The 22,492-nt window shown below is 47.2% G+C and overlaps 1 protein-coding gene across 1 annotated transcript in view; it reads left to right on the forward strand.

Moving 5' to 3' along the window:
* Positions 1–22,492, forward strand: part of arvcfb (ARVCF delta catenin family member b) — a 474,185-nt gene that overhangs the window by 296,451 nt on the left and 155,242 nt on the right. The window contains 2 exon segments of the mRNA XM_038818458.1: positions 20,020–20,148; positions 20,151–20,177. Coding sequence (XP_038674386.1) covers positions 20,020–20,148; positions 20,151–20,177 — 156 coding nt within the window.

Consider the following 22,492-nt stretch of genomic DNA (forward strand, 5'->3'; position numbering starts at 1 on the left):
ATCTTGCCCTTCCCCATCTCTGTAATGTCCTCCAGCCACACAACCCTCCTGCGCTCCTCTCTTGTGCAGCATAATTTTAATGCTCGTGTTTCACTAAGCTCCAAGCCCTGCAACACCCTCCCTTCACCTCTCTACCTAGATTTCCTCCTTTTAAGACACTCCTCCAAACCTACCTCTTGACCAAGCTTTTGGTCATGTGACCAAATGTCTCCAAAGCACCAGTTGGGCGAAAGGGGGGCTTTGCAATCCCAGTGAAAGCAAGTCCCTCCAGCATGGCAATCTGATGATTGCCACTCTGAGGAAATTGCGGACCCATGCTTTCAGATTCCTTAGCACAGCCAAGATTTCAGAAAACGATAGGCTCATTGTCAGCCAACTTGAAAAATTATTTGCAACAGTAAAGGACTGACCAATGCCTGCCTATGTAAAAAGACAAGAATGTTTCACTCTGTTTGGCAGAAAGCTAATGATTTATGAATGCTTTTGCTGATGGTTGCAAAAATTGTTTCACATATTGTACTATGTACAATTTGAAACAAAATGGTTCCTTTGTAACTAACATACTTTGTTTCTTCTATTTGTGGGGCATATAAACTTTTCCAATAAATGCATTATTGTGGGGGGAAGGTCACCTGTTAGATTAACAAGTATTATTCTTTGAATTTGCAAATGTTTGCAAATTAACATTTTGGTATTCTTGATAGTTAGGAATGAAGTTATAACCCAGAGTTTGTGGCTGCCTTTCTCGCAAGACTTATGGTTTGCTCTGGTGGTCAACTCTGTGAAACACTAGTGTGGCTCTGGAGCCTGACTATGGCATAGCAGCCTCTGCTGCGTTTGCTGCAGAGGAAGGCAGTGGGCTGAGAAGGTGCAGGATTTGCTGGCCTCTGTTTTCTCTGGGCCCTCTTTATGGCCTGCTGAGATTTTTGTTTCTGTACATGTCTTTCATTGCTCTTCCCCACAGTCAGCCTCCAGAGGTCCTGGCCATAAGTTGGCCTTCCAGTTGTTAGTGACATAACTTGTTTGCAGCTAGTGGAGATATGGGCATTAAGTAAGTGATCCAGTGGCCATTTCACGGTACCCGAGGCCTTGGATTAGATGGTGTCTGTCCATCTGATGAACGTGGCCGAGATTGTGCAAATGTTGCTGGCTTAGCAATGAGTTTTTGCTGATGGGATAGACATACTCCAGGAACTCTGACCGTGCCCTGCTAAAGGATGCTGAGGATGTGTCTAAAACAGTGAAGGTGGAAACCATCCAGCTATTTCTCCTGAGCAGCATGTGCTATGTAAGCGTGCACTCAAGACGGAGGCTTCGTAAGCTCGCAGTTTGGTGTCCTCAGTTACGTTGTTGTCCTATATTCTTGTAACAGCGAGTTGATTTCATCATGGAGTGACCTTTTTTCAATTAATTTACGGGATGTGGGCATCATTGGCTAGACCGGCATTTGTTGCCCATCCTAGTTGCCCTTGAGAAGGTGGCACTGAGCTACATTCTTGCAGTTCCTGATGTGTAGGTAAACCCACAGGGCTGTTAGGGAGGGAATTCCAGGATTCTGACCCAGCGACAGTGAAGCAACAGCAATATGTTTCCATGTCAGGATCTTGGGTGACTTGGAGGGGAACCTCCAGGTGGTAGTGTTCCCTTATATCTGTTGCTTTATCCTTCTAGATGCTGTCAAAGGTGCCTTGTATCTTGCAGATGATATAACTAGCTGTCACTGTTGTCGGTGATGGAGGGATTGAATGTTTGTGGAAGGGGCAGCTTCATAGATTCACTACAGTGCAGAAGGAGGCCATTTGGCCCATCGAGTCTGCACCGAAAAAGCACCCCACCTAGGCCCGCTGGCCCAACATATCCCTGTAACCCCACCTAACCTTTAGATGCTGAGGGACAATTTAGCATGGCCAATGCACATAACCTGCACCTCTTTGGACTGGGGGAGGAAACCCAGGCAGAAACGGGAAGAATGTGCAGTGCTAATCACAGAAACCATAGATACGTTACAGCACAGAGGAAGGCCTTTCGGCCCATCTTGTCCATGCCAGTCTGAGTACACCCAGGTGCCCTTTCTAATTCCACCTTCCTACACCCAATCCATAGCCCTGTAACTTACGGTACTTAAGATCCAGAGTTTAGGGTCTCTACCTCCACCACCAACTCAGGCAGCAAATTGCAGACTTCCATTACCCTCTGCGTAAAAAGTTCTTCCTCATGTCCCCTCTACAGTTTTACTATTGCAGAAAATACGGAGGCTGGGGATTGAGGGTGATTTAGAGATGTGGATCAGAAATTGGCTAGTTGAAAGAAGACAGAGAGTGGTAGTTGATGGGAAATGTTCAGAATGGAGTTCAGTTACGAGTGGCGTACCACAAGGATCTGTTCTGGGGCCGTTGCTGTTTGTCATTTTTATAAATGACCTAGAGGAGGGCGCAGAAGGATGGGTGAGTAAATTTGCAGACGACACTAAAGTCGGTGGAGTTGTAGACAGTGCGGAAGGATGTTGCAGGTTACAGAGGGACATAGATAAGCTGCAGGGCTGGGCTGAGAGGTGGCAAATGGAGTTTAATGTGGAGAAGTGTGAGGTGATTCACTTTGGAAAGAATAACAGGAATGTGGAATATTTGGCTAATGGTAAAATTCTTGGTAGTGTGGATGAGCAGAGGGATCTCGGTGTCCATGTACATAGATCCCTGAAAGTTGCCACCCAGGTTGATAGGGTTGTGAAGAAGGCCTTTGGTGTGTTGGCCTTTATTGGTAGAGGGATTGAGTTCCGGAGCCATGAGGTCATGTTGCAGTTGTACAAAACTCTAGTACAGCCGCATTTGGAGTATTGCGTACAGTTCTGGTCGCCTCATTATAGGAAGGACGTGGAAGCTTTGGAACGGGTGCAGAGGAGATTTACCAGGATGTTGCCTGGTATGGAGGGAAAATCTTATGAGGAAAGGCTGATGGACTTGAGGTTGTTTTCGTTAGAGAGAAGAAGGTTAAGAGGTGACTTAATAGAGGCATACAAAATGATCAGAGGGTTAGATAGGGTGGACAGCGAGAGCCTTCTCCCGCGGATGGAGGTGGCTAGCACGAGGGGACATAGCCTTAAATTGAGGGGTAATAGATATAGGACAGAGGTCAGAGGTGGGTTTTTTACGCAAAGAGTGGTGAGGCCGTGGAATGCCCTACCTGCAACAGTAGTGAACTCGCCAACATTATGGGCATTTAAAAATTTATTGGATAAGCATATGGATGATAAGGGCATAGTGTAGGTTAGATGGCTTTTAGATTTTTTCCATGTCGGTGCAACATCGAGGGCCGAAGGGCCTGTACTGCGCTGTATCGTTCTATGTACAGTGTCAGGCATGTCCCCTGGTTCTAGAATTCTTGACCAAGGGGAAGCCATGTTATCCTGTCCAGTCTATCTCTTTCCCCCTCATAATTTTGTCCACCTCAAATAAGTCACCCCTTCTTTGTCTCAAGGAAAATAACCCCAACCTATCTAATCTCTCCTCATAGCTACACTTTTGTAGCCCTGGCAACATTCTTGTAAACCTCTTCTGCACTCTTACCAGAGCAATTATGCCCTTCCTGCAATGCGGTGACCAGAACTGCACACAATACTCCAGTTGTGGCCTCAACAGTATTTTATAAAATTCCAACATTTTTTATTTAAGTTTTAAAGTGCCCAATTCTTTTTTTTTCCAATTAACAGGAAATTGAAATGAAAATGAAAATTGCTTATTGTCACAAGTAAATTGTCAAATGAAATTGCTGTGAAAAGTCCCTAGTCGCCACATTCCGGCCCCTGTTCGGGGAGGTTGGTATGGGAATTGAACCATGCTGCTGGCCTGCCGTGGTCTGCTTTAAAAGCCAGCGATTTAGCCCAGTGTGCTCATTTGGCATGGCCAATCCACCTACCCTGCACATCTTTGGGTTATGGGAGTGAGACCCACGCAGACACGGAGAATGTGCAAACTCCACGCAGACAGTGGTCTGGGCCCGGGATCAAACCTGGGTCCTCGACGCCCTAAGGCAGCAGTGCAAACCACTGCCACCCCAAATTCTAACACATCCTTACTTTTATATTCTATACCTCCGCCAATGATGGAGCCTTTCGGGACCTGTGTACTTGTACGCCAATATCTCTCACTTCATCTACCCGTCTTAGTATGTTCCCATTTATTTCATATATTCCCTATAACTGTTTGATCTCCCTAAATGCATGAGCTCACACTTCTGTGTTAAATACCATCTGCCACTTTATTGCCCACTCCACCAACCCATATATATCATTTTGGAAATTATAGCTATCTTCTACACTGTCCATCATCCAATGCAGTGTTGTCTGCAAATTTACCAATCGTGCCCCCCATGTTCACATCCAAATTGTTAATGTATAACACAAGCTGCAAAGATCCCAACACTGAGCCCTGTGGACACTACTTGAAACAACTTTCCACTTGCAAGGACAGCCATTCACCATTACCCTTTATTTCCTGTTACAAAGCCAACTTTTTATCCAGTTTGCCTCATGGCCCTGTATTGCTTAGACTTTTACTTTTCTGATGACTCTGCCAGCCTAGTGATTTTGTAGCCTAGATATGTAAAGCTGTCAACAACCCCCATGTTGATCGATGATGGTTTGGCAACATCCTGTACAGTGACATTTGTCTCCCTAATGCTGATGATCAAATCATACTCTGCAGTCGTGAGAATTTATGAATGCTCAGCTCTTCTGCCACCAACCCAAGAAAATCTTGCTCATTCCATTATAAATGTTAACAACTGTTTATCTTTAAAATGGCAAGTTAATGTTAATTCTTGATGTAATGTGCTGCATGTAAATATGACAATGTAACCAGACCTAAAAGTACACAATTGGCTGCAAAGAGAGTTGAACGTGACACAATATAGATTCAAGTTTTTTTTTTTGCCTTGCACAGCAAGGAATGAAAATCTGAATATTTTGCATGCCTTTGAGGTATAGTTTCAACCACATGAAGGCTGAAAGGCCTGAGGCCTTTGAGTCTTGCCTTCTGAATTTGTTTATAAAAAAAAATTTTGAAATGTTTACATATTGTACACTATAGAAGCAGTAAGGGTAACTGTGCTGATTATACTGTTAATATCAATTTCCTTTGTATCGCCCGAAGACTGCCACTTTTGAGCAAGGTGCCACCCTCACGGAGAATTGCTAATGTTGTCCCTTTGTTTAAGAAGGTTAGCAGGGATAATCCAGGGAATTATAGACCTGACGTCAGTGATGGGCAAACTGTTGGATAAGATACTGAGGGATAGGATCTATTTACATTTGGAAGAAAATAGACTTATCAGTGATAGGCAGCATGGTTTTGTGCAGGGAAGGTCATGTCTTACAAACCTAATAGAATTATTTGAGGAAGTGACAAAGTTAATTGATGAGGGAAGGGCTGTAGATGTCGTATACATGGACTTCAGTAAGATGTTTGATAAAGTTTCCCATGGCAGGTTGATGGAAAAAGTGAAGTCGTATGGGGTTCAGGGTGTACTAGCTAGATGGATAAAGAACTGGCTGGGTAACAGGAGACAGAGAGTAGTGGTGGAAGGGAGTGTCTCAAAATGGAGAAGGGTGACTAGTGGTGTTCCACAGGGATCCGTGCTCGGACCACTGTTGTTTGTGATATACATAAATGATCTGGAGGAAGGTATAGATGGTCTGATTAGCAAGTTTGCAGATGATACTAAGATTGGTGGAGTTGCAGATAGCGAGGAGGACTGTCAGAGAATACAGCAAAATATAGATAGATTGGAGAGTTGGGCAGAGAAATGGCAGATGGAGTTCAATCCAGGCAAATGCGAGGTGATGCATTTTGGAAGATCTAATTCAAGAGCGGACTATATGGTCAGTGGAAGAGTCCTGGGGAAAATTGATGTACAGAGAGATCTGGGAGTTCAGGTCCATTGTACCCTGAAGGTGCCAACGCAGGTCAATAAAGTGGTCAAGAAGGCATACAGGGGCAGCATGGTGGCACAGTGCTTAGCGTTGCTGCCTATGGCGCTGAGGACCCGGGTTCGAATCCCAGCCCTGGGTCACTGTCCGTGTGGAGTTTACACATTCTCCCCGTGTCTGTGTGGGTTTTGCCCCCACAACCCAAAGATGTGCAGGTTAGGTGGATTGGCCACGCTAAATTGCCCCTTAATTGGAAATAAATAATTGGGTACTCTAAATTTATATTTTAAAAAAAGAAAGAAGGCATACAGCATGCTTGCCTTCATCGGACGGGGTATTGAGTACAAGAGTCGGCAAGTCATGTTACAGTTGTATAGGACTTTGGTTAGGCCACATTTTGAATACTGCGTGCAGTTCTGGTCGCAACATTACCAGAAGGATGTTGATGCTTTAGAGAGGGTGCAGAGGAGGTTCACCAGGACGTTGCCTGGTATGGAGGGTGCTAGCTATGAAGAGAGGTTGAGTAGATTAGGATTGTTTTCATTAGAAAGACGGAGGTTGAGGGGGGACCTCATTGAGGTCTACAAAATCATGAGAGGTATGGACAGGGTGGATAGCAACAAGCTTTTTCCAAGAGTGGGGGTGTCAATTACAAGGGGTCACGATTTCGAGGTGAGAGGGGAATGTTTAAGGGAGATGTGCGTGGAAAGGTTTTTGCGCAGAGGGTGGTGGGTGCCTGAAATGCTTTGCCAGCGGAGGTGGTAGAGGCGGGCACGATAGCATCATTTAAGATGCATCTAGACAGATATATGAATGGGCGGAGAACCGAGGGAAGTAGGTCCTTGGAAAATAGGCGACAGGTTTAGATAAAGGATCTGGATCGGCGCAGGCTGGGAGGGCCGAAGGGCCTGTTCCTGTGCTGTAAATTTTCTTTGTTCGCACTCCAACAACCTTGGACATTGCCTCCAAGAAGTCTGTGCAGAGCTTGACCAGTCTGGGGCAAGCCCAAAACATGTGGGTGTGGTTGGCTGGGCCTCCCTGGCACCATTCACATTTGTCCTCCACCTCCAGGAAGAACCTTCTTCGGGTTCCTGTCGGGTGTGCTCTGTGCACCACTTTCGCTGCATGAAACTTTGCCTTGCGCATGAGATGGTGCAGTTGGCCCTACACAGTGCTTCGGTCCAGAGTCCTCACCCTATTTCTGTCCTTAGCTCTTGCTCCCAATTTTCCCAAGTTTCACCCAGTGGGGTGAACACGCCTTTTCTAAAACTCGTCTGTACAGTTTCCCCATATAATTGGGGATGTAGATCTGTATGGATCTAAGCAGAAAGAGGAACCTGGGCAGTACGTTCATCTTGATCGTCTGTACCCTCCCCGCCGGGGAAAGCAGGAGTGCATCCCATCTCTTTGGGTCCTTTACTTCAACGCCAGACTAGTCAGGTTCCACTTGTGGATCCGTGTTTAGTCGCGGGCAATCTAGATCCCCAGGTAGTGGAATTTGCTTCAGGCTATTTTAAATGGTAGACTTTCCAGCTCTGACCCTCCTCCCCTCGGGGAAGCTATGCTTTTGCCTACGTTGAGTTTGTACCTCGAGATGACTCCGAACTTTCCTCGGAGCTTCGCAATTTCTTTCATGCTGATTAGCAGGTCCAAGATGTAGAGGATCATGTCATCCACACAGAGTGAGACGGTGTGTTCTCTGCACCTCCCCTTTGAATTTCCTTCCATTCTCTTGCCTCTCTCAGGACGATCACCAGTGGCTGGCAGACATCGGGTATCCTGCCCTGTACCTCCTGTGGACCTTATGCAGAGCTGGTGGTATTGGCCTTGGGGCGTTGTTTGTGTGATTCACCCATGAAGTTAACCCTGTCCCTAGTCCAAACCACTATTGCCTCAGTGAGGTATTTCCACTTGCTTGCCTTCTGAATTTGTGATCAATTACTGTGGAATTACTCATGAGACTACCTTGCACTGCTTACCTGACTTGAATGGACGTTCCTCGTTCGTATAGTGGTTCCCCGATGGGGACCTTTGGAGTTGTTCCAAAGATATAAGACTCCATTATCAAGGACTTTATAGCGGAACATTTAGAAAGCAGTGGCTGGATCAGTCAGAGTCAGCATGGATTTATGAAGGGAAAATCATTTTTGACAAATCTGTTGGAATTCTTTGAAGAGGTAACCAGTACAGTCGACCAGGGGGAGCCAGTCGATGTGGTATATTTGGACTTTCAGAAGGCGTTTGACTAAGTCCCGCATAACATAAGGACATAAGAACTAGGAGCAGCCGTAGGCCATCTGGCCCCTCGAGCCTGCTCCGCCATTCAATGAGATTATGGCTGATCTTTTGTGGACTCAGCTCCACTTTACGGCCCGAACACCATAACCCTTAATCCCTTTATTCTTCATTCTTATTGTTGTGCAAAATTAAAGCACATGGGATTGGCAGAAATGTATTGAGTGGATAGAAAACTGTTCGGCAGAGAGGAAACAAACAGTAGGGATTAATGGGCCCTTTTCAAATTTGCAGACAATAACTAGTGGGGTACCACAGGGATCGGTGCTGGGACCCCAGCTATTCGCAATATATATTAATGATTTGGATGAGGGAACAAATTTTAACATCTCAAAGTTTACAGATGACACCAAATTAGGTGGGAGGATGAATTGTGACGAGGATGCAGGGATCGTACAGCAAGTTCTGGACAGGTTGGGGGAGTGGGCAAACCAACGGCAGATGCAGTATAATTTGGATAAGTGTGAGGTTATTCATTTTGGAAGCGAAAACAGGAAAGCAGATTACTACCTGAATGGTTGTAAATTGGGAAAGGGGAGTGTGCAGCGGGACCTGGGTGTCCTTGTGCACCATTCGCTGAAGGTAAGCATGCAGGTGCAGCAGGTGGTAAAGAAGGCTAATGGTATGTTGGCCTTCATTGCAAGGGGTTTAGAGTATAGAAGCAGGGATATGTTGCTGCAGTTGTACAGGGCCTTGATTAGACCACGCCTGGAGTATGGTGTGCCGTTTTGGTCTCCTTCTCTGAGAAAGGATGTTCTTGCTCTCGAGGGAGTGCAGCTGAGGTTTACCAGTTTGATTCCAGGGATGGCGGGACTGTCGTATGAGGAGGGATTGACTAGGTTGGGATTGTTCTCGCTGGAGTTCAGAAGAATGAGGGGGCATCTCATAGAGACTTATAAAATTTTAACAGGACTAGACAGGGTAGATGCAGGAAAGATGTCACCAATGGTGGGTGTGTCCAGAACCAGGGATCACAGCCTGAGGATTCAGGGTAAACCATTTCGGACAGAGATGAGGAGACCTTTCGTCACGCAAAGAGTGATGAGCCTGTGGAATTCATTGCCACAGGAAGTAGTTGATGCTAAAACTTTGAATATATTCAAGGGGCGGCTGGATATAACACTTGGGGAGAATGGGATCAGAGGCAATGGGGAGAAGGCCGGATTAGGCTATTGAGTTGGATAAGCAGCCATGATCGTGATGAATGACGGAGCAGGCTCGAAGGACCAAAAGGCGGCCACCTGCTCCTATCTTCTATGTATCGATGCATCTATGAATGTCTCCATTGTGCCTTGGTGATCAACGCGTGACATTGCTATTTTCATCTTGGAACTAAATGTTGTGTCATCCATTATCTGCCAAACCCTGATGTGTTTCAGTCCTTGTAGGAGAATGGATGAGCATTGAGATTTGCACCAAGCTGCCCTGGCTCCATTGAGAAATGTTATTGTTGGGGTTTTTAATGATTCCACCATTTGGTGGCTGTGCTTTCAACTGCCAAGGCCTTGAGCTCTGGAAGTCACCTCCTTAAACCTCTCTACCCCTCTCACCCTTCATTATTTCACTGCTTGAAACCTACAGCTCTTTGATAAAGATTTTGATCATCGGCTCTATTATCTCCTTGTGTAACTTGGTGTATATATAACATTTTGTTCAATAATGCTCCTGTGAAGCCTTTGATGCATTGATTTTTTTTAAAAATTCAGTCATGGGATGTGAGCGTTGCTGGCTGCTATTCCAGCATTTATTGTTTATCCATGATTACCCTTGAGAGATGATGGTGGTGAGCTGCTGCCTTGAACTGCTGCAGCCCATGTGGCTTGGGTACACTCAGTGCTGTTGGAGGGAATTCCTGGATTTTGGCCAGCGACAGTGAAGGAACGGCAGTATATTTCTTATTTTTTTTAAATAATTTTTATTGGAATTTTTTACAGAAAATATAAAAATATAACAACAAACAATAATATGCAACAAACTACCCCATAACAACCGGAACACCCCCCAAACCGTATCAACACATGTATCCCATCCCCCCCACCGCTCCAACCCCAACAAGAGAACTTAACCATAAATTAAATAAATCAAATTTAAATTAAATAAACAAACATAGTCATCGTTTCTCCTCCCCCCCCCCCCCCCCCCCCCCCCCCCCCCCCCCCCGGGTTGCTGCTGCTACTGTCCCAGTACCCTATCGTTGAGCCAGAAAGTCGAGGAAAGGTTGCCACCGCCTGAAGAACTCTTGTACCGATCCTCTTAGGGCGAATTTGACCTTCTCTAGTCTAATAAAACCCGCCATGTCATTGATCCAGGTCTCCACACTCTGGGGGGCCTCGCATCCTTCCATTGTAACAAGATCCTTCGCAGAACTACTAGGGACGCAAAGGCCAGCACACCGGCCTCTTTCGCCTCCTGCACTCCTGGCTCCACCCCCAACCCCAAAAATCGCGAGTCCCTATTCTGGCTTGACCCTGGATCCCACCACCCTTGACACCGTCCTCGCCACCCCTTCCAGAACTCCTCCAGTGCCGGACATGCCCAGAACATATGGGCATGGTTCGCTGGACTCACCGAGCACCTGACACACCTATCCTCACCCCCAAAGAATCTACTCATCCTCGTCCCAGTCATGTGGGCCCTGTGCAGCACCTTGAATTGGATGAGGCTCAGCCGCGCACACGAGGAGGAAGAATTAACCCTCTCCAGGGCATCAGCCTATGTCTCGTCTTCGATCTGTTCCCCCTCCCACTTAGTTTTCAGCTCCTCTACTAACGCCTCTTCCACCTCCTGCATAACCTTGTAGATATCGGATATCTTTCCCCCTCCGACCCAGACCCCTGAAAGCACCTGTCCCTCACCCCCCTCGTGGGAAGCGCAGGGAATCCCCCCACCTGCCGTCTAGCAAATGCCTTTACCTGCAGATACCTGAACATGTTTCCCGGGGGGGAACCCAAATTTCTCCTCCAACTCCCCCAGGCTCGCAAACCACCCGTCGATAAACAGGTCCCTCAGCTGTCTGATGCCCGCTCTGTACCATCCCTGAAATCCCCATCCATGTTCCCTGGGACAAACCTATGGTTCCCCCTTAACGGAGCCTCCATCGAGCCCCCCACTTCTCCCCTATGTCGTCTCCACTGCCCCCAAATCTTGAGGGTAGCCGCCACCACCGGACTCGTGGTATACCTCGTGGGAGGGAGCCGCCACGGCGCTGTTACCAGGGCCCCCAGGCTCGTATCCCCACAGGACGCTCTCTCCATCCGTTTCCATGCTGCCCCCTCTCCGTCCATCACCCACTTGCGCACCATCGACACATTGGCCGCCCAGTAGTACCCCGAGAGATTGGGCAACGCCAGCCCCCCCCTATCTCTACCCCGTTCCAAAAAGACCCTCTTCACCCTCAGGGTGCTATGCGCCCAAACAAAGCCCATGATGCTGCTGGTCACCCTTTTAAAAAAGGCCCTAGGGATAAAGATGGGCAAGCACTGGAAGAGGAACAAGGACCTCGGGAGAACCATCATTTTGACGGACTGCACTCTACCCGCCAACGACAGCGGCACCATGTCCCACCTTTTAAATTCCTCCTCCATCTGCTCCACTAGTCTGGTGAAGTTAAGCTTATGGAGAGTCCCCCAACTCTTGGCCACCTGCACCCCCAGGTACCTGAAACTCTTCACTGCCCTCCTAAAAGGGAGCCTCCCAATTCCCTCCTCTTGATCTCCCGGGTGCACTACAAATACCTCGTTCTTTCCTAAATTTAGCTTATAGCCCGAGAAGCCCCCAAATTCTGCTAACAACTCCATCACCCCCGGCATTCCCCCCTCTGGGTCCGCCACATAAAACAGCAGGTCGTCCTCATACAGCGATACCCGATGTTCCTCCCCACCCCGCACCAAACCCCTCCATCTCCCTGACTCCCTCAACGCCATAGCCAGAGGTTCAATCACCAGTGCAAAGAGCAAGGGGGACAGGGGGCACCCCTACCTGGTCCCATGATAGAGCCTAAAATACTCCGATCTCCTTCCATTTGTGACTGCACTCGCCATCGGCGCTGCATAAAGCAGCCTCACCCATTTGATGAATCCCTCCCCAAATCCAAACCGCTCCAGCACCTCCCACAGGTACCCCCAATCAACTCTATCAAACGCTTTCTCTGCATCCAGCGCCACCACTATCTCCGCCTCCCCCTCCACTGCCGGCATCATGATAACATTTAGCAGTCTCCGCACATTCGTTTTGAGCTGCCGCCCCTTGACAAATCCTGTCTGATCTTCGTGTATCACCCCTGGCACACAATCCTCTATCCTGGTGGCCAGGATCTTCGCCAGCAACTTAGCGTCTACATTGAGGAGCGAGATAGGCCTTTATGATCCACACTGCAAGGGGTCCTTATCCACTTTAGGATCAAAGAGATCAGTGCCCGCGACATCGTCGGGGGCAAAGCCCCCCCCCCTCCCATGCCTCGTTAAAGTCTCGTACCAGCAGGGGGCCCACCAGGTCCGCATACTTTTTGTAAAATTCCACCGGGAACCTGTCCGGCCCGGGGCCTTACCTGACTGCATTTGTCCAATCCCCCTGACTAGCTCCTCCAGCTCTATCGGCGCCCCCAGCCCCTCTACCAGCCCCTCTTGAACCCTTGGGAAACATAGCCTGTTCATGAAGCTCTTCATCCCCTCTCTCCCCATCGGAGGTTCCGACCGGTACGGTTCCTCGTAAAAGTCCCTAAAGACCCCGTTTACTTCTGTCCCCTTCTGCACTACATTTCCACCCCCATCCTTCACTCCCCCAATTTCTCTAGCCGCATCCCGCCTACGGAGCTGATGCGCCAACATCCTGCTCGCCTTCTCCCCATACTCATATACCGCGCCCTGCGCCCTCCTCCACTGTGTCTCCGCCTTTCTGGTGGTCAGCAAGTCAAGTTTGGCCTGCAAACTGCGCCGTTCCCCCAGCAACCCTTCCTCCGGTGCCTCCGCATATCTCACGTCCACATCCAGGAGCTCCCCCACCAGTCTCTCCCTCTCCTTCCTCTCCCTGTGGGCCCGGATGGAGATCAGCTCCCCCCGGATCACTGCTTTCAGAGCCTCCCAGTCCATCCCCACCCGGACCTCCCCCGTATCATTGGTATCCAGACACCCCTCAATGCTTCTCCGAACCCTCCTACACACCTCATCCGCCAGCATCCCCACATCCAGGCGCCAGAGCGGGCGCTGGTCCCGCGCCTCCCCCATCTCCAGATCAACCCAGCGCGGAGCATGGTCCGAAATCGCCATGGCCGAATACTCGGCATCCTGCACCCTCGAAATCAATCCCCTGCTCAGGACAAAAAAGTCTATCCGGGAATAAACCCTATGGACATGAGAGAAAAAGGAATACTCCCGTGCTCTCGGTCTCCCAAACCTCCAGGGATCCACCCCTCCCATCTAGTCCATGTATCCCCTCAGTACTTTAGCCGCCGCCGGTCTCCTACCCGTCCTTGAACTGGACCGGTCCAGTGTGGGATCCAGCACTGTGTTAAAATCTCCCCCCATGATCAGGCCCCCTGCCTCCAGGTCCGGGATGCGGCCCAACAAGCGCCTCATGAAGCCAGCATCATCCCAATTCGGGGCATATACATTCACCAGCACCACCTTCTCTCCCTGCAGCCTACCCTTCACCATAATATATCTGTCCTCCTTGTCCGACACCACCTCAGCCGCCTCGAACGCCACCCTCTTCCCCACCAGAATCGCCACCCCCCGGTTCTTCGCATCCAATCCTGAGTGAAAAACCTGCCCCACCCACCCCTTCTCAGACGAACCTGGTCTGCCACCTTCAGGTGGGTCTCCTGGAGCATAGCCAATTCCGCCTTCAACCCCCTCAGACGAGAAAGTACCCTGGTTCTCTTAACCGGCCCATTCAGCCCCCTCACGTTCCAGGTAATCAGCCGGATCAGAGGGTAACCCGCCCCCCTCCCCCGCCGGCTAGCCATAGCTTATCAAATGTTCGCCCCAGGCCAGCACACCCCGCCCGACCCGTTCCCCATGGCGATAATGGGGAATCCCCCCCCCCGGCTAGGACCCCTCCTAGCCGCGACACACCCTCCATAGTACTTCCATGAGTCAGCTGACTTCTGCTGACCCCGGCAGCTCCCGCCAACGCCCATCCCCTCCCGGCATGGGGTCATCCCCCTCTTGCCACACCTCCCTGGCACCGCTTCAGCGCGTGAAAGAAGACCAGTAGATGCCCTGCCCCCACCGCCAGCTCCACCCCCTTGCCCCGCAGCGCGGGAAACCAGAGGAAAGCCCGCGCTTTCACACTGCCACACCCCACCCTTCTAACGCAGTTCCCCAAAATCCAGTTTCACCCCAAACCCCAGCCCCGTACAGAAGAGAACATATAATACACAAACCCCCAACATTCCCCACCTAACCCACAACCATACCCAACAGACAAACCCACCCGTAAACAGAGCAAAAAGAAAAAAACCAGCATACATAACACACATGTTGAAGTTGAAAAAACAGCAACAGCGAAATCAGCAACGGCCATAGTATGTCCCCAGACCCTAGTTCGAGTCCAGCTTCTCCGCCTGTACAAAGGCCCATGCCTCCTCCGGGGACTCGAAGTAATGGTGCCGGTCCTTGTATGTCACCCACAGGCGCGCAGGCTGCAACATTCCAAACCTGCCCTGCTTGGCATGAAGCACCGCCTTCGTCCGGTTGAACCCGGCCCGCCGCTTAGCCACCTCCGCACTCCAGTACTGGTAGATCCTCACTACCGAATTCTCCCATTTACTGCTCCTCTCTTTCTTGGCCCCGCGCAGCACAGACTCCCGGTCACTGAATCGATGGAACCGCACCAGCATCGCCCTCGGGGGCTCATTTGCCTTGGGCCTCCTGGCCATCACTCTGTGAGCTCCCTCAAGCTCCAGGGGCAAATGGAATGACCCTGCTCCCATCAACGAGTTCAGCATCGTAGTCACATACACCGGGAGATCCGACCCCTCCAGCCCCTCCGCCAGGCCCAGGATCCTCAAATTCTTTCGCCTCGTGCGAACGTCCAGCTCCTCCAAGCGGCCTTGCCACTTTTTATGAAGTGCCTCGTGCAACTCCACTTTCCCCACGAGGACCACGGCCTCCTCCTCCCTTTCAACGGCCTGCCGCTGCAACTCCCGAATAGACACCTCCTGGGCCACCTGGGTCCCAAGCAGCTTGATTGTAGTTGCATTCATGGAGTCCAGCAACTCAGCCTTCAGCTCCGCAAAACAACGCAGGAGAGAGGCCTGCTGCTCCTGCGCCCACTTCCACCAGTCCTCGGGTGTTCCGCTGGCCGCCATTTTGTTGTTCTTCCCCCGTTTTTTTTTGGGGAGCTGCTGCAGCTTCTTCCTTCGTCCCACTCCGGGTGAGCACCATCAATTGTGGGGAAAGCACCTCCAGACACCTTCCCCCACCGGGATGCGTTAAAACAGCGCCGTTTGGGGCCCTCAAATCGGCCCAAAAGTCCCTAAATAGCGGGAGCTGCCGAACGTGCGGCTTAGCTCCGCATAGCCGCAACCGCAAGTCAGGAACGGCAGTATATTTCTAAGTCAAGATGGTGAGTGGCTTGGAGAGGAACTTGCAGCTGATGGTATTCCTTTTTATATCTGCTACCCATGTCCTTCTAGATGGTGGTGGTCGTGAGTTTAGAAGGTGCTGTTTGAAGAACTTTGGTGAGTTCTTGCAGTACATCTTGTAGATGTTACACTGCTGCGACTGTGCATTGTCGCTGGAGGGAGTGAATATTTGCGGATCTGGTGCCAGTCAAGCAGGTTTGTCAGTCGTCTTGAGTATTATTGGAGCTGCAGTTATTCGTCCTCCTGACTTGTGTGTTGTAGATGATGGACAGGCTTTGGGAGTTTTATGGTGAGTTATTTGGCAGAATTCTTAGCCTCTGTTCTGCTGTTGTAGCCGCAGTTGTTTATATGGCTAGTTCTGGTCAATGGAAACTCCCAGGATGTTGATAATGGGGGATTCAGCATTGCTAACGCTGTTTATTATCTCTCCACAGACACATACTCACCTACACACACACACACCCCCACACCACTTTTAATTGTGATGAGGCTATGAAGATCTCACTACTGTGATTGCTTCCTTTGTGGTTGAACTGAGTTACTTGTGTCTCATCCTGTATAAAATTGCAAATGTTTATAATAAGCGCATGAGTGTCTGGAGCAGGAAGTGTGATTGTGGAGGAATTAAATGCTATTGTTTGAAGTGCAGTATCCTTTTATACAAAATCAAGCTGAACATGAATGTGGAAGTGAGATTAGTTGTTTATATCATGAAAGCTTGGGCTGACCAGAATTCTGATTGGGTTGCTAATCTAAATAAGTAACTTTTGTTGGCTTACACTGTTGGGTTTTAGGTGAGTTAGGATACTGTCCTTCCGCTTTGCCTTTGAATGCTGCAGTCATTGTTGAGATTGAAGCACAGTATTGAATGCAAGAGTCATGGATGAAATGAGAATGAGCATTCCACTCAGTTACCAGTGGTATGTGTCAACCACATAAAACAATAGAGTATCTCCGAGCAACGATAATATTCTCTGTGTGCTAATGAAAGAAAATGTAGTTATAGTCATCTAACATCGGGACATACCAAAGTTGTTATTTATTTCCAACCAATTATGACTTTGAAATAACAATCACTTATGCCAGTAAATGCAACAACCGATTTGCACACCAGTTTTGAACTATTAATTTGCCATCTTTTTGGAAGTGTTTTTTAAAAAAAAACATTTTAAAAAATTGTTAGATAAATGCCCAGTGTAGTTCCTCGCAAGATGTACTATCAACTGTGTAATGAGCTGTTTTTAAAAATAATAAACTGGTATACTTTTGATAGTTCTTTGAACACTTCTGTGTCATTGCTGTCTGAATCGGAAAAAGCATGATGATACTTGGGGATGTATATATTCACGGGCAATGTATTATCTAGGCCACCGAACAAATTGCAAGTTTTTTTTTTTAAGCAAAAGGTATTTTACACTATTTACTGGTGTTTTGGGGAACACCATCCATAGAATGTGTTATTTTGTCCCTGGTTCGAGAACCCCCAGCCAAGGGAGGCATCCTTGCTGCACTTACCCTGTCGAGTCCCGTAAGAATTTTGTATGTTTGAATGAGATCACCTCTCGTTCTCCTAAACTGCAGAGAATAAAGACCCAGGCCATTTAATCTCTTCATAGGACAATCTCTCCATCCAGGGAATTAGTTTGGTGAATTTTCATTATACTCCCTCTAAGGCAAGAATATCCTTCCTTGGACAAGGAGACTAACACTGCACAGACTGCGGCTGTATATTCACCAAGACTGTATATAATTGTAATACTTCAATCCTCTTGTAATAAAAGCCAATGTGCTACTTGCCTTCCTAATTCATTGCTGTATTTGCATCTTGGCCATTGGTGATTCCTGAGCACGGATGCTCGAGTCCAGCACGGTAGCACTGTTGCTTCACAGCTCTAGGGTCCCAGGTTCGATTCCCGGCTTGGGTCACTGTCTGTGCTGAGTCTGCACGTTCTCCCCGCGTCTGCGTGGGTTTCCTCTGGGTGCTCCTGTTTCCTCCCACAGTCCAAAGATGTGCAGGATAGGTGGATTGGTCATGATAAATTGCCCTTGGTGTCCAAAAAATGTTAGCTGGGTTACGGGGATAGGGTGGAGATGTGGGATTAACTAGGGTGCTCTTTCTAAGAGCTGGTGCAGACTCGATGGGCCGAATGGCCTCCTCCTGCACTGTAAGTTCTATGATTCTATGAAGTGCAACACTTACCTACCCCTCAGTTTAAGAAATGTTCTGTATTCTGCTTTTCCCCTCATTTCTCCTGTATTTATCTACCAAATTTTTACCCACTCACGTAGTCACTCCAAATCCCCTAAGTGTCTTTGCATCCTCCTCTCAACTCACGCTTCCACCTAGTTTGTATACATCTGCAAACATGAAGCATTACTTTTAACCCCCATATCCAAATAATTGATATAGATTGTAAATAGCTCTGTATTCTTGAAAAATGTGCAGGGGTATTAGGTGGGGGGTGGGGGGGCTGCAGTTCAGAACCTTGGTTTTATTTAAGTTCAGAGTCATTGAGGAATGGATTGCTCTTGGAGTGATGGGCTGAAATATGTGATTTGAACTATTTCTTGTAGCTATATAAATAAAGTATGAAATGTGAGTTGGAGGTTTTGTATACCATCTCTCGGGCAATGATAAACTGTGATCATCCATACGTGGAGAAGCCATTCCTGACTATTGTGCTGACATGAGGAAAAGATGTGAAAGTGGTGCTCTTTGGATTGGTACTGAATATTTCTGAACAGCTGGAGCAGCTTTTGTGAGCAAGCATTAAGATTGAAGATTCTAGTTTCACTGCTGACAGTTTGTGTAGTGAACCAATAACCAGATATGTTTCATTAGGGTATTTGGCTGACAAAAGGATTGTAATCAGATGATCTCTTAAGTATACATATTGGCTTAAATTGAATGCCGAAAACATTTTCTTGGCTTTGGAGACAGACACCTAGATGTAAAGGCAGACTGGCCACACATAAAAAACATACAAAATAGAAGCAGGCGAAGGCCATATGGCCTGTCAAGCCTGCTCCACCACTCACTGTGGTCACAGTTGATATTGAACATCAAACCAGTTTCCCGCCTGCTCCCCATATTCCTTGATTCCCCGTGAGATCAAAAACCTGTCCATCTCAACCAGGAATATAATTCCATTAATCTGCATCCACAACTCTGGTGTAGAGAAAAAAATTTGCAGGAGTGAAGGAATTTCTCCTCATCTCTGCCCTTAAATCAGCCCCTTCTACTGAAACTATGCCCCTTTGTTAACAATCTCTCCAGTATCTACCCTATCGAGCCATAATCTTGAATATTTCAACGAGATCACCTTTATTCTTTTAACTCTGGAGCATATCAACTTAATTTCTTTAGCCCCTCATGCCAGTGACCAATCTCATGAACCTTTGCCATCCAGCTCCAGTGCAAGTAAACAATATGGCGATTTAGACATCGTGCTGCACACGGTACTGCAGATGTGCGATAAAAGCCCTGTACAACCGTAGCAAGATTCTTTTATTCTTGTACTTCAATTCCCTCATAGTAAAGGCCAACATGCCATTTGCTTTCCTCATTGCTTGCTGTGGCTGCAGGCTTAATTTTTGTGTTCCTTGTGTGAGTACACACAAGGGTCTCTGAACATCAATATTTACAAGTTTCACACTTCAAAAAAAAATTCTGCTTCTCTATTCTTATGACCAAAATGAATAACTTGCCACTTCACCACATTCGCTGCTTGCATTCCCACCTAGCTTTGTATCATCAGCAAACTTGGAAACATTACTCTCCTCTCTTCAAATGATTGATTAGATTGTAAGTAGCTGAGGTCCCAGCATTGATCTTTACGGCACTCAACTAGTCACAGCCCGCCAACTTGAGAATGCCCATTTATCTCTATTCACTCTGTCCTGTCTGTAAACCAATCCACCAATGTATCATCTTCCTTTTGGGTTGGATCTTATCCATTCTGGATCTGAACTTCTCGTCCCATAACTTTTTGCTACTTTGCCTGTACTGTAACTTTGGCTGCTTCTGACACTAGCACCCCGATTCATGGGAATGTAATGAATTCCTCTTAAAGTGGCAGTGAAATATATAATGTATTCTTTTAATTACATTAGGTGAACTTGTATACCCAAGGACAAACTGATCTGATCACCACAAATGTAATAATATGTGCTAGGTAATTGACCACCGCTTATGCATGTCATGTTCAATTTTCAGGAGCAAAGCCCCTGCAGCCAGACTTCAAAAACAATGCAGGAGCCACAAGAGCTAGTGGAAGAAACTGTTACTGTTGAAGAGGACCCAGGCACTCCCACCTCCCACGTATCTGTGGTGACATCGGATGATATGGAACTATAAGAAGAACTGAAACTAAGGTAAGATATCATTGTTTGTTTTTTAATTTGTGACACCATTTTTGGGTGAGGGTGGCTCTGTCACCTGCCCTCAGCCCATCAACCTGTTCATGTCTCCTTCTCAGGTACTTTATACCTGTTTCATGTTTATCATATCATTCCATAGCATACTTCACCATCCTGAAGCAAGCTTCATATGTTCCCTCTTTCTCTGACTGTCCCAAATAATGTTTATTAGTGTTACAAGTAGGCTTACATTAACACTGCAATGAAGTTACTGTGAAAATCCCCTAGTCGCCACAATCCAGTGCCTGTTCGGGTACAAGTTCAAAAGAACTTGTATTAAGGGAACAAATTATTCTCACTGTGGGATTCACTGGCTGAGCCAGCATTTGTGTCCATCTTTATTGCCCATGGTGGTTTTTCCCATGTATCTGCTGCCATTGTCCTTCTAGATCAGTGGTTCTCAACCGGGGGTCACATGGACCCTGGGGGTCCATGTAACATTACTGGGGGTCCACACAAAAAAAAATACCGAATTGGGGGTCCACGGTGATATTTTAGTGGTCCATAGAGCAAATTCTACTTCAGAAAATTGTTATTACTGAGAATAAATTTTTACATATCTACGCCATATTAAAATACTAAAGTAGAAATATTCATGTAGCTATGAATTTTTTATGGCAATCAAGTAGAAGAAAAAACTTTACATTTGACAGTGTCGTAAATTTAAAGTTACCTAGAACAAACGGAGGTGAAATCACCCATCTTTTCTCAGGTAGCAGGCAGCGACCTAGTATGTTTGTTTTCATGATGAATATTCACCTTCTCTCTCTCTCCTCTCCTCCCTCTCTCTCTCTCTCTCGCACTGACAAAGGTCAAAGAGAGATTATAATCTATCTAATTTACCTTGAGGGCTGAAGGCGCTCAGAACCAAAAAGGTGCATTTGCTGTGCCCTAATTGTCCCACTAATCTCCCTTGGGATTCATAAACTTATGGGTGAAGAGAATATGCCTTGCTTTGCCTGGAACGCAGTTTTCATATATTTAATAAAGTTCATAGTTCGATTCAAACTATTTTTCTTTCAGATTTTCATCCTACTCAAGTTATGAATAACATTTCTTTACAGGAGACCCTCATTGAATTACAAAGTGATGAAATATTGCACGCAAAATTCAAAGATGGGAAGCATAATATATGGAAAACAAATGACACTGCTAAAAAGTACCCACTACTCTGGGATAAAGCACAGCTCTACGTTATAGCTTTTCCATATCTTACCTTGTTGAATCAGGATTTAGTCGTGTTTTTCACTTATTATCAAAAGCTCGTAATAGACTCGACATGTGAAAAAGGGTGATCTTCGACTATCATTGACCTCGATGGAGCCGAATATTAAAAAACTCGCTGAGCAGCATCACCACAGGGATCTCATTGAATAAATCTGCATTTTTTTCTTAATTACTCACTATGGGGGTCCACAAAAAAAATTAAGAGGAAAAGGGGCCCATGGTTAAAAAGGTTGAGGAACCACTGTCTTAGAGGTAGTAGTCACGGGTTAGAAGGTGCGACCTAAGGAGTTGCTGCAGTGCATCTTATAAATGGTCATGCGGCTACTGTGCATCAGTGGTGGGGGAGTGAATGTTTGTTGAAGGGGTGCCAATTCAGCGGGCTGATTTGCCCTGGATGGGGTCGAGCTTCTTGAGTGTTGTTGGAACTGTACTCATTGATGTGTGTGGAGTATTCCACCACACTCCTGACGTGGGCTGTGTAGGTGGTGGATAGGCCTTTGGGGAGTCGGAGGTGAGTTAGTCGCTGCAGGATCCTAGCCCCTGACCTCTTGTAGCCACAATATTTATATGGCTAGTCCAGTTGGGTTTCTGGTCATAAGTTCATAAGATACAGAAGCAGAATTAGGTCATTTCCCATCGTGTCTGCTCCGCCATTCTATCATAGCTGAGATCAGTGAGGTCAAAACGTCTCATTTCTAGAAGCTGACAGTCAAATGCACAATTCAGAATCGAAGGGGAAATGGTATCATTGCCAGCACCCTCAGTAGCAGGGAGATAAGTTGACATCTAGCAGCCTGGAGGCCGGTTTTACATCTGAGGTGGTCAGTTTTGCTTCTAAGAGGCTCCAAGACTTGGAGCCCAAGCAGTGCAGAAAGCTTGGTAAAGGGAGTTTAAATATCTTTGCTGGACCAGGACAAGACATTTCCCAGGCATGATTATCATAGCATAGTGTAGTCCTATTCATGTGTGTTTGTCTTTTCTTTAATTTGTTAGATGCGACTGGGCTGCTTCTTCTCACTAGGGTATCACTTGACTCCTCCCAC

The sequence above is a fragment of the Scyliorhinus canicula genome, chromosome 1 (assembly GCF_902713615.1).
Source record: "Scyliorhinus canicula chromosome 1, sScyCan1.1, whole genome shotgun sequence".
Lineage (NCBI taxonomy): Eukaryota > Metazoa > Chordata > Chondrichthyes > Carcharhiniformes > Scyliorhinidae > Scyliorhinus > Scyliorhinus canicula.